Below are 13,189 nucleotides of genomic sequence, written 5' to 3' on the forward strand. Positions count from 1 at the left end.
ACATGGAAGTTCCCTGTGAAAATTCCCAAGTTATTGACGGGGTTTTTTCGTTGAGGTAGTTGTATGTATATGACGATGAACCTTGGGAGAGAAAAATTAAAGTGACTTCTTTTTTGACTCTTTACAGCCATATCCCCCATTTATGCCTCGACGACTAACAGGTCGTAACCGATACAGATCTCAGCAACCATTACCGCCACCACCTTTTCACTCAAGCCTACTTCCATATTATCTGTAAGTAACCTATATATTGCGCCCATGCATGATGATAGAAACATATGTAGTTGCACTAACTATGGAGTATTGGAATTGGCCCTTTTTGCAGGGTCATCCCAGAACTTTTTGCCTTCCTCCTGTATTTTTTCTGACCTGTTGTTTGTTGGTGGGTTTTGGACTCTGAGCACTTTATCACTGCCGCTCAGTGCTAAAGTGCATGTGCTCTCTACGGTAAACCTGGTAAGATTGGTCTACACTTTTTTGGCCATATTTAATTTACCTGTCAGTTTCTAGTACAGTAGATTCTCATGTACCCAGGGCAAGTAAGTTAAATGCTATTGGTGGGCTTGCAGCGCTGCTTGCCCCACTCTCCAAAGTAGCTTTCAAACTGCCTCAGGCCTCTGGCACTGCAGACCCTGCATGCGCAGTTTACTACCGCTGTGATGTGGCACATTAAGTGGTTGTTACATCTGTGACTCCCCTTTCACTAAATATCAGTCACCCTAAGGTAGGCCCTAGCTAGCCCATGGGCAGGATGCGGTGTAGGTAAAAGGTAGGACATGTGCCCTAACTGTGTGGCATGTCCTGGTAGTGACAAACAGCCTATTTGGTTTCTTACTGCTGTGAGGCTGCCCTCTCATAGGGATGCATTGGGGATTCCCTGATATGTGCTTCAGTGGTAATTCCTGACATGAGAGGAGTAGAGTGATCAAGTTTGGTATGTTTGGAATAGTGGTGATAAATGCTGCGTATTGGTGTTCGCGGATTTATTATCACTATTGTAGAAATGCCTCTTTTAGAAGTATGTGTTATAAGCAGGGGAAACCCAATCGACCCTTGAAGGCTTGGGCACTGTATGGTTGAAGTCAAAGGATGCTACAAGGGACTTATTTAAAGAGATAGTTGATCTAATTTGTGAGTTGTACAAATGTAACGCACTCAAATGTATCCACAGGATAACAGTCTTAGTGAAATTGATGGTGAGCTCCACTTTGGGAAATCCGTGGTGACTCTCGGAGAGAGCCACGCCAGATCCCTGTTTGGTGTTGTTAGGGGGGGAGACAGACTGAGTATTTTTGGTCTTGGTACTGCTGCTGGCCAAAGTGTGATAAGACTCTGATTGTGTGGGCTCTCCCCTTGCCCCGAGCTGCGCGATGGTGCCAGAAGGACGAGGATTCCCGGGGCGGGAAGTCCTCTACATTGCCTGCCAACACAGACGTCATTGTAGGGCGGGGCCAATGGCAGCAAAGCCAGCGGAGACTTCGTGCCGCGTAGTGACCGGTTGCTTCCTGGCTGCCGCAGGGAAGAAGGTCCAGACGGGAGGCCCTAGCCCAGCGGAGGCTACTGGCTGTGCAAGACCCGCAAAGGTACACGCAGGCGGGGCGGGTCGGGTCTGGTCTATGTGACGAGAGAGGGGAGCCGCTGAGAGGTAGGAATCCTCGTAGCTCCTGTGTAAACCTTCAACGGCGACCTAAGGAGGTTTTTGCTGGTTCTGCAAGTGAGCGAGTCGAGTGGCTGCACGAAACCCAGGAGCGGTCTTGCCACCGGCCGTGACCGCTCAGGCTGCAGTCCCCTAGTGTGGTCGCGAGCTGCACTCGTGCCTGCTGTTGGACGAGGGGGCATTTTTCTTGGCTGGCGTCACGGGAGAAAGTCCTTGACAGAGGCGCCCGCTTCAAGGCATACGGAGCATCCTAGCAGTGCTGTATTCCCCAGAGTAGGCGCGCAGCACCTTGGGCCCAAAGTGGTGGCCAAGAAAGTATAATAGTCCCCATGTGGGCGTCCTGCCTAATGTTTTCTAGGTTATTCTTGTGTAGCCTGCAAGTATGAGCTAGTGCGCTCCTTGTGTTTGAGAATTGGCGAGTGGCCTGGTAATTCTCATCCAGGGGATACTCATCAATAGTCATAATCTATGAATAATCCCCGCCCATGTGCGGGATCCCGGAGCATATAGAAAATACATATAAATATATATGTATATATATGTGAAAACATATTTGCAGCCTAAAACATTTCCCAAGTGGCAAAATTTGCCGCAAAATTACATAAATTAGCATACATACAGTAGTACTCTTCCAAACCCTAAGGAAGAAAGAGAGCAGAAAACATTTGTATACAACAATGCTTTATTGCCATAGGAAAAACCTGTAATTGCAGGCATTTGCCAGTAGGCTGCAGTAGAGTATAAAGCAAACAAAGAAAACTGACACCTTGCCTTTAAGGCATTAGAGTAGGGGTACCGTGCCTTGAAGACCTGAAGGCAATCCCCTGCTCCCATGGTGAACCACAGGTGACAGTTGGGTCAGTTCTTTTTTCCGGCTCCTTCTGTGAGGATCCTGGAGCTTGAGCTCTTCAGTTTTCAACTGAAATTGTTTTTTTGAGAGAGTTTTCTCTTATATTTCGACATTTTTTGAATAAATAAGGCTTCTGATTTATTTTTCTGTGGTAACCCACAAGAATTTCCCGTCAGAATGCCTGCTCTGTTCCCGAAATGTCCTTCTTGTGACAAAAAGATGGCTCTGACTGACCCACATTCTGTGTGTATTGTGTGCCTTCCATCTACACACATTCCTGATCAGTGCCATCACTGTAAAAAATGTAAAAGTCGGACTCTTCGCGACAGGGAGAAGATTCGACTTCATGCCATGCAGGAGATGGACAAAAGTCACCAGGTGGGTGCTTCCACAGCCCCTAGATCTTCTCCTACAAGCAAGCACGGCCAAAAACGGCGTCATTCCACTTCTCCTGTCCCCAGAAAGAGGAATGATGGTCGAAGAACTCAGTCGACGTCGAGATCGCCGTCGAAAAGGCCCAGATCATCTTCATGTCGAGGCGCCATGCTTCGGGCTCGAAGTCCATGGCTGCTACTACATCTAAGTCTCCGTCGACGTCGAGGCTTCCGTCGACGTCGAGACACTCTCCGCCACCCCGGAGGGGATCGGCGTCGAGAGCTAGGACGGCATCTAGGTCGCTGCTGACTAGCGGGCAGCCGTCGAGAGGGACTGTCAGATCCCATCCTTCGACGTCAAGGAGGTCTACGCCGAGGCGACGCCAGTAAAGGTCGATGTCGAGGAAGGTCATCGTCGACACGACGTCGAGAGTCGTCGTCGATACGACGTCAAGGAGTATCTCCACCTGATCGACGTCGAGGGAGATCGACGTCGAAGTCTCCGGATCGACGTCTAGGTTCTCAGTCGAGCCTTTCTCGACGTGATCGATCACCGTCGAGAGCATCAAGACACCGCTCGACGCCACTAGTCACCCAAACGTCTTCGACGTCAAGGCTTTTCCCTGTGAGATAGCCCCTACAGGGCATCCCCAAGGTGAAAGCCAGGCATCCCGCCGCGGGGGGCCGTTGTGGAGATTAAGCAAGCTTAATGTCCAGAGTTGCAGAGTGTGAACCCATGATTAGGTCAGGCACCGAAGCGAGAATTATCGAGTCCATGGACATTTGAGCCCAAGACCCTGCCGCGTCGGGAATTGAACCCTGGTCCCGGGTCTGACCTCTGCTTCAGGGTCTGCCTGCTCTAACCAGTGAGCCACACTTCGCAGTGGTGGAGACTCCTGGTTCTAAGACTTCAGGAGGCAAATCACCATCTCCTGGCTTGAACATCGTGCAGGTCTCTCCAGAATCTTCGCCCAGATCTGCGGGCAGCTTGATGTCTCAACATCCTCAAAGGGCTGTATCTGGACAGAGTAGTCCGGGCTCGGATTACTCCCGTACATATTCCCCGTCTAAGGCAAAAACTCCAGCCAGACCATCTAGATCTCCTCGGAGTCTCAGGATTTCACCCAGGCCGAGATCTCGAGTCAGATCACGTTCTCCAGTGCGGCCAAGAACACCTGTCAGACCAAGATCTCCAATCCGGCCAAGACCGAGGTCTCCATCAAGACATCGCTCTAGATCCAGGGACAGTCACAGCAGGAAACGTGACAGGTCCCATAAGAGGCGGCGTACAAGATCTTCCACAAGGTCGTCCTCGTCTAGGTCGTCTTACCGAGATTACTCTCCGACCTACACTTCTACGCCTCCTTCCCGAGTCTCTCCAATTGATGACCTCGCGACTTTCTCCGATGTGCTGGGCAGGGGAGCAAAAAAGCTGAATATTACGCTGCACACTCCAGTGGTTCCCACTTCTGTGATTTTTGATACCCTCCGTCATCGCACAGCGCCCAGGCCTCTACTGCCCCTGGTCCCTGGCCTCCTAGAACCGGCTATGGCTACTTTCCTCACACCAGCAGTGGTGGGATCTGTTCCATCTCGGATAGCCAAGAAGTACAAGGCCCCTGCAGAGGATCCCTTGTTCCTCAGATCGGATCCTCCGGCGGATTCCATCATTGTGGCAGCTGCCATGAAGTCCCATGCAGGCTCTACTTCTTCCTCAGTACCACCTGAAAAAGATAGTAAACTTATGGACTCGTTTGGTAGGAAGGTATGCAACACCTCTTCTTCCTTTATGAAGGTGGCTAGCGCCTCTGCCTTGCTTGGAAGGTACGACAGGTCCCTTTGGGACTCCCTGACTCGCTTTACAGACAAGCTCCCAAGGAAGATCGCCAAGATTTTCTGGAGACTAAACAGGAGGGAAGCCTTGTAGCCAATCAAGTTATTAGCGCCGCAGTGGATGCCTCTGACCTTGCGGCTCATGGCTATTCAAGTGGTATTTGTTCCCGTCGTTCGGCCTGACAGGGCTCAAGCCAGACGCCCAGAAGAAGATTTTGAATTTGCCCTTCAATGGGAAATCTCTGTTTGGTCCACACACGGACGACAAAATGTCCAAAATGAAAGCAGAAATGGACACCGTCAAAGCAGTGGGATTACAAAAGCGCAAGGAGTTCAAGAAACGCTTTCGCCAAGGAGACAGGAGGTCTTTCCAACAGAGGGTTCAAACCCCTCTGTGGCAATCCCAGTCTCAGCAGAAGACGCAGTTCCAGCAGCGTCGTCCTGGCAGAGGAAGAGGTGGCAATAACAAACAGCAGTCCTCCTCAAAGCAATCTCCTAAGCCCTGAGCCATTGCTTCCTCCACGTCTGTTCGTCACTCCGGTGGGAGGGAGTGTTTCTCATCATTTGACAGAGTGGGAATCCATTACAAAAGACAGATGGGTGCTGAATATTGTGCAGCATGGTTACTTGCTGAGGTTCAAATCTCCTCCTCCGCAAGTTCTCCTCCAATCGCAACATCTTCCACGTTACAAGAGTCAATTGCTACAAGACGAAGTCTCCGTCCTTCTAGAGAAGATGGCCATAGAGGAGGTTCCCTCAACTCACAAAAATCAAGGAGTGTACTCCCGATATTTCTTGGTTCAAAAACGAGGAACTGTCAAAGAATACAGGCCCATTCTAGATCTTCGAAGGCTAAACAAATTCATACGAAAAGAAAAGTCCCATATGCTCGCCCTGCAGCAGATCTTCCCACATCTTCATCAGGGAGACTGGATGTGTGCCATCGACTTGCAGGACGCCTACTTCCACATACCAGTGTCAGTCAAGCATCGGAAGTTTCGAAGGTTTCAGATCGAACGTCGTCACTACCAATATCGAGTGCTGCCGTTTGGCCTGAAATCTGCACCTCGGACATTCTCCAAGTGCATGGCGGTGGTGGCTGCTTTTCTCCGCAAAAGAAAGATCTTCGTCTATCCATATCTAGACGATTGGCTATTGAAGAGCTCCACCCCGTTGCTGCTTCAGAACAATCTGCCGTTCTGCCTCAAACTGATGGACTCGTTGGGTCTTCACGTCAATCTGAAAAAATCTGTTCTCAACCCTTCCCAGCGGATCCACCACCTGGGTGCTTCTCTGGACTCACTACAGGCAAGCGTGTGTCCTTCGCAAGAGAGGTTGTCATCTATTCTCCTGAAGGGTCGCCTTCTTCTGGACAATCAGGCCCCCACAGCCAGACAAGTGTCCTCTCTTCTGGGATCGATGGCTTCATGCATTTACATCGTGCCCAATGCTCGCCTTCACATGAGACCTCTACAACAAGTCCTCGAAGATCAGTGGTCTCGGAGATCGGATCAGTGGGAAGACCGGGTCTTGCTTCCTCAAGAAGCCAGGGACTCGATCAGATGGTGGTTGAAACGATCCAATCTCCTCCGAGGAGTGCCATTCCATCGTCCTCCTCCATCTCAGTCAATTGTCACGGATGCCTCCCTTCAAGGCTGGGGTGCTCACATGGACCGATTCCAAGTTCAAGGCCTCTGGTCCGAGGTAGAGCAAGGCTACCATATCAACTTCCTGGAGCTTCGAGCAGTTCATCTTGCTCTCAAGTCTCTTTATCCTTCTCTGCGCACCAACCACCTCCAGGTTCAGATGGACAGCACAACAATTATGTTCTATCTGAACAAACAGGGAGGCACGAGGTCAAGAGTCTTGTCTCTGGAAGCACAAGCCATCTGGCATTGGCTCCTAGCAAGAGGCCTGTCCATCGTGGCAGTTCATCTACCAGGAATTCAAAACGTCCAAGCAGACTGCCTCAGCAGAATCTTCGTAGAAGCGCACGATTGGGTGCTCAACGAGGAAGTGGCTCAAGAGGTTTTTCGGTGTTGGGGCGTACCGGACGTAGACCTGTTCGCAGACGCGGCCAATACAAAATGGCCCGTCTTCGTGTCCAGGTTCCCCCAACAGGGATCACTGGGGAATGGTCTTTTGATCAGCTGGTCGCAGACATTACTCTACGCCTTTCCTCCCCTGCCTCTGATCCCGGCGGTGATCCAGAAGTTCTACAGGACCAACACCAGAATGATCCTGATGGCACCAGAGTGGCCACGCCAGTGGTGGTACCCCGATCTTCTACAGATGTCGGAGGTTCCTCACCGGCGCCTACTATGCCGTCCAGACTTGTTGACCAAAGACCAGGGGAAGGTGTTTCACCCCAACCTTCCTTCCCTTCGCTTGACGGCATGGCTCCTGAGGTCATCCAGTATGGACATTTAGACCTCCCAGCAGACTGCATGACTATTCTTAAAGAATCAAAGCGACCCTCCACTAGGAAGTCCTACGCTTTCAAGTGGAAGAGGTTCTTCTTATGGTGTCATGAGCACTCTCTTGACCCGGTACATGGCCAAGAGCAGGTGATTCTTCCATATCTATTGCCTTTAGAGAGAACAGGCCTGAAATACCCCTCCATCAGGGTTCATTTAGCTGCAATCACAGCATATAGGAAGTCTCCTAATCAGAAATCTTTCTTCCTTATGCCTGTAGTTAAAGATTTCCTAGAAGGTCTGAAAAAAGTCTTCCCACCGGTGAGGTCCCCCTCCCCTCCCTGGGAGCTTAATATTGTCCTGACTAAGCTGATGAGTGCTCCTTTCGAGCCTATACATGAGGCCTCTTTGCAGCACTTGACCTGGAAAGCTGCCTTTTTAGTGGCGATTACCTCTGCCCGTAGGGTCAGTGAAATCCAGGCCTTGTGTTGCAAGGAACCTTACACAGTTTTTCATGCCAATAGGGTGATCTTAAGAACGCACCCAAGTTTCCTGCCTAAGGTAGTTTCAGACTTTCATATCAACCAGTCTATTACCTTACCTACCATTTTTCCTAATCCTTCCACCCCCCCGGAGAGGTCATTACACTCTCTGGATCTCCGGAGTGTTCTAAAGTTCTACTTGTCAAAAACCCTGGCTCTGAGAAAGTCTGACCGGCTTTTTGTTAATTATGGCAGTACTAATACTGGCCTGTCAGCTTCTAAAAGATCCATTTCTCGCTGGATTGTCTCCTGTATAACTTTAGCTTATCAACTAGCTAACAAGAACTTACAGGGTAACCCACATGCACATTCTACTAGAGGGAAAGCTTCCACTACAGCTCTCCTTCGTAATGTTCCTATTTCTGAAATGTGTAAAGCGGCAACTTGGCGGTCTGTCCATACCTTTACCCGTCATTATTGCCTGGACTCAGAAACTCAGGCCGATGCCAGAGTAGGGCAGGCCTCTTTGACGAACTTATTTGCATAAGATGTATTTGCAATATATGTCTTAGTCATTCTGTGAAGTTTTTATACTTCTTGCTCGTCCGCGAGACTTTGGGTATGAGCTTGCTAATCTATTCATAGATTATGACTATTGATGAGTATCCCCTGGATGAGAAGGATTAGTTACTTACCTGTAATCCTAGTTCTCATCCAGGGGTATATTCATCAAAGTCATAAGCTCCCGCCCACCTCCCCGGACGAGCAGAGTTACAAAGTTATGAGATATTTTATTGTGGATCTCCTCAGGTGTTATGCACCTCCAAAAAGAACTGACCCAATTGTCACCTGTGGTGCACCATGGGAGCAGGGGATTGCCTTCAGGTCTTAAAGGCACGGTACCCCTACTCTAATGCCTTAAAGGCAAGGTGTCAGTTTTCTTTGTTTGCTTTATACTCTACTGCAGCCTACTGGCAAATGCCTGCAATTACAGGTTTTTCCTATGGCAATAAAGCATTGTTGTATACAAATGTTTTCTGCTCTCTTTCTTCCTTAGGGTTTGGAAGAGTACTACTGTTTGTATGCTAATTTATGTAATTTTGCGGCAAATTTTGCCAGTTGGGAAATGTTTTAGGCTGCAAATATGTTTTCACATATATATACATATATATTTATATGTATTTTCTATATGCTACGGGATCCCGCACATGGGCGGGGATTATTCTTAGATTATGACTTTGATGAGTATACCCCTGGATGAGAACTAGGATTACAGGTAAGTAACTAATCCTTATGGACTCCTGGGACTGTGGTCTATGTGTGTGATGTGCATTTGTATGACACACTCCCTAAGGTTGTGATGCATGTGGGGTTGCATTGCTAGATTCACATAATGTGCTCAGCACATGATTTATGTATTCCCTAATCTGCTTGAGTTTTAGACCCTGATGTGCACAACCTGCCAGTAGTTACTGGCTGTGCTAACTGGTGATTATGACAGTGGAAATCAAAACATTAAGGGAGGTCTCAGGGAAATTTTTAAGACCAGCAAGGTGTATTTTCCCTTATAACGTATAAATACCACACAACACCTCGGGTCTAGGAAAGAAGAAGGAAAATGAGAAAGGCAAGGGTAAACATATGTCACAAGTTAAGACAACAGCCTCCTCTATTCGAGAAGAGTACCTCTTTTGCCGAAACCCATCATTCACAGATTGTGATGTTTCATCATTTGGGTCTGGCCTCCTCTCTCAAGGGACCACAGTCTCATGAAGTGACTAGGGTACCCTTAGCTGAACGGAGGACTAGAGGATGGCTGATGACTCCACAGAGTATAACGAGGAACCCAAAGGCATATTTTATGCTATGTGAAAAGGGGTTTCTAAAGAAGAAAAGTGCAGCGCTAAGTGATGCGAAAAAGTGTGTTAAAAATGACTAAAGGAGCTCTATACCAATTTTATTCTAAGCGTGCCCTTGTCAAGATTAAAAAGCAGTATGCTAACACTTGAGATTATCAACTGTTGAGCAAAGGAATTAGGTCGACATGTTTCTGCCCACACAAGGATCTGTTAGTATCGGGGCATTCCTCGGGACCAAACAAACAAAAAATATAAATAAGCTGCTGCTGAATGCCACAAGTGAAAAATGATACAGTCATAAATATCGAAGCAAACATTTCATATACTCCACCGGTAATGTCCAACTATGCAGGAGTGGAAGTAATTACCGGGAACCTGCAGAGAAAATATATACATATATTGAGGTATCGGTTTCCCCGCCTCACACCTTCACCAAAAAACAGCCTCTCTCGCATGCGAGGGCGTACATGAAACTCGAAAGTAGTTACAAAAGAAATCTAAATAGTACATCAACTTACCCATATCAATTGGTTATCCCCCTCACCTCTACCTAGTCACTACTCAGGGAAGGGGGCCCCGCTCTGTAACAGAAAGCGATGTCCATGACGCAATTTATCATGGCATATCTGACTGTCGCAAAATTCTTACTCATTAAGCATCTGACACAACAGAACTGCACTCTCAAATGTGTGTAACTAAACACAATATAGTATCCTCCGCTTGTTATTTAAAAGCAACTCTAAAACAACACATATATAAAAATGGTTTAATATAATCTAATATGTACATTTGTTCGTGGCGTACAGTTACTGCAAAAGAAAACGTCAGCCGTGCTCAGATCGAATTTGCAGTGGTGGCTGTCATCAGGTTTCATTATAGACCCAGTGTGAGTAGCTAAGTCAAAAAGCAGATGAATCTACAGTCAGAAGAATACTGCCTCCGTTGTAGATATATATCCTATCCCTGTCATTATGGAGAAGCAGCGTCTCACAGGGCAAAATAAATTACTAAACTTGCATCAGCTGAGTCAAATAGCAGATAAATCTTAGGTTAGAGGAATACTGCCTTCGTTGTAAATTAAAGTGCTATCTCTGTCAATGTGGAGACTGAGCGTCTCACATGGCCAAGAAATCTTCTGAACTTGCATTTCGGAAGCTCAAGAGCCTAAGAGTCGCGGAAATTGTTGTCAAAGAAGGCCTTAACTCTCCGTCGGTACCCCGAGGCGGTCATTGAATATTGACCGGAGGTACCGGCGGCAGCCAAGACACAATCTTTTAACCCGGGCGTGGCGTCTGCTCGTAGATGGGGTCCTAAAAGGTGTCCATTTCATAGCCTGGTGGAAAAACGCAATGAGAACTTACTGCGCATGTAACAACCTCAGGAGAGAAACTCTCGGGTTGCAAATGGTTACAACGGTGTTACAGATATTCAGCATTTTCTTTTGCGTAAGGAACAAAGATGGGTATACAGATTGAAAAGTGACCTCGTTGGGCTCAACGATGAGATACCATGGTTGTCACTGTGAACTTCTGTCTGAAGACTAAAAATCTTTACATACAGGAGCCTCTTCTAGGTATGTCTGCACTTATGGCTTAGTAAAGAATGTTTTGGCAGATATAGCTTTGATGGATTACCATTGCGCATACTTTTGCCTTGCACAATGCTAGTTTCATGTGTAACACATTTGATTCAGAGAAAAGAAAAATGTGTGAATATGAAGATAATGTGAGAAACGCTTAGCATAACCATTATGCACCTTTGTGCATTGCACAATGCTTGTTTCATCTGTTAATATACTTGATTCAGAGATAGAAAGAATGCGTGAATATGAAGAAAATGAGAGAAACGCGCAGGTAGTACCAATACATTCTATTACCATTGCGCAGACTTTTTCTTTGCGTAATGGTTGTATCTCAATAAACTTTACTCGAGACTAATAAATGAACACAGCACCAGCGCCTCTGGGTCTGAAAAAACACACAATCACGTGATCGATGTAGTCACGGGCAACCAGAGAGTTTTTTCTTGGGGGTGTGCAATGTTTGTTATGTCTCATTAAACTTGACTTGAGACAAGCGCCGATGGGTATGAACAACAGACTATCATGTGACCGTTGTAACCATTAGCAACCCGAGAGTTTCTCTCCTGAGGTTACATGTGCAGTGAGTTCTCATTGCGTTTTTCCACCAGGCAATGAAATGGACACCTTTTAGGACCCCATCTACGAGCAGACTCCACGCCTGGGTTAAAAGATCGTGTCTTGGCCACCGCCGGTACCTCCGGTCAATATTCAATGACCGCCTCGGGGTACCGACGGAGAGGTAAGGCCTTCTTTGACAACAATTTCCGCGACTCATAGGCTTCCCAAATGCAAGTTCAGAAGATTTCTTGGCCATTTAAAGTCCTATCTCCACATTGACAGAGATAGGACTTTAAATTACAACGAAGGCAGTATTCCTCTAACCTAAGATTTATCTGCTATTTGACTCAGCTGATGCAAGTTTAGTGATTTTTTTTGCCCTGTGAGACGACGCTTCTCCATAATGACAGGGATAGGATATATATCTACAACGGAGGCAGTATTCTTCTGACTGTAGATTCATCTGCGTTTTGACTTAGCTACTCACACTGGGTCTATAATGAAACCTGACGACAGCCACCACTGCAAATTCGATCTGAGCACGGCTGACGTTTTCTTTTGCATTAACTGTACGCCACGAACAAATGTACATATTCGATTATATTACACCATTTTATATATGTGTTGTTTTAGAGTTGCTTTTAAATAACAAGCAGAGGATACTATATTGTGTTTAGTTACACACATTTGAGAGTGCAGTTCTGTTGTGTCAGATGCTTAATGAGTAAGAATTTTGCGACAGTCAGATATGCCATGATAAATTGCGTCATGGACATCGCTTTCTGTTACAGAGCGGGCCCCCTTCCCTGAGTAGTGACCAGGTAGAGGTGAGGGTGATACCCAATTGATATGGGTAAGTTGATGTACTATTTAGACTTCTTTTGTAACTACTTTCGAGTTTCATGTACGCCCTCGCATGCAAGAGGCTGTTTTTTGGTGAATGTGTGAGGCGGGGTAACCAATACCTTAATATATGTATATATTTTCTATGCAGGTTCCCGGTAATTACTTCCACTCCTGCATAGTTGGACATTACCGGTGGAGTATATGAAATGTTTGCTTCGACATTTATCACTGAATAATTTTTCACTTGTGGCATTCAGCAGCAGCTTATTTATATTTTTTGTTTGTTTGGTCCTGAGGAATGCCTCGATACTAACAGATCCTTGTGTGGGCAGAAACATGTCTACCTAATTCCTTTGCTCAACAGTTGATAATCTCAAGTGTTAGCATACTGCTTTTTAATCTTGACAAGGGCACTCTTAGAATACAATTGGTAAAGAGCTCCTTTAGTATTTTTAACATCATTTAGCGCTGCACTTTTCTTCTTTAGAAACCCTTTTTCACATAGCATAAAATATGCATTTGGGTTCCTCGTTATACTCTGTGGAGTCATCAGCCATCCTCTAGTCCTTCGTTCAGCTAAGGGTACCCTAGTCAATTCATGAGACTGTGGTACCTTGAGAGAGGAGGCCAGACCCAAATGATGAAACATCACAATCTGTGAATGATGGGTTTTGTCAAAAGAGGTACTCTTCTCGAATAGAGGAGGCTGTTGTCTTAACTTGTGACATATG

At 46.8% G+C, this 13,189-nt stretch overlaps 1 protein-coding gene across 2 annotated transcripts in view; it reads left to right on the plus strand.

Annotated features, from left to right (window-relative positions):
• The window catches only part of RNF38 (ring finger protein 38), a 759,966-nt gene that overhangs the window by 681,200 nt on the left and 65,577 nt on the right, over window positions 1-13,189 (plus strand). For both annotated transcript variants that reach the window (XM_086961661.1, XM_086961662.1), the window contains one exon: window positions 128-234. In XM_086961661.1, coding sequence (XP_086817787.1) covers window positions 128-234 — 107 coding nt within the window. The remainder of the gene's footprint in view (window positions 1-127; window positions 235-13,189) is intronic.

Source organism: Lissotriton vulgaris, chromosome 3_1 (assembly GCF_964263255.1).
Source record: "Lissotriton vulgaris chromosome 3_1, aLisVul1.2, whole genome shotgun sequence".
NCBI classification, from domain to species: domain Eukaryota; kingdom Metazoa; phylum Chordata; class Amphibia; order Caudata; family Salamandridae; genus Lissotriton; species Lissotriton vulgaris.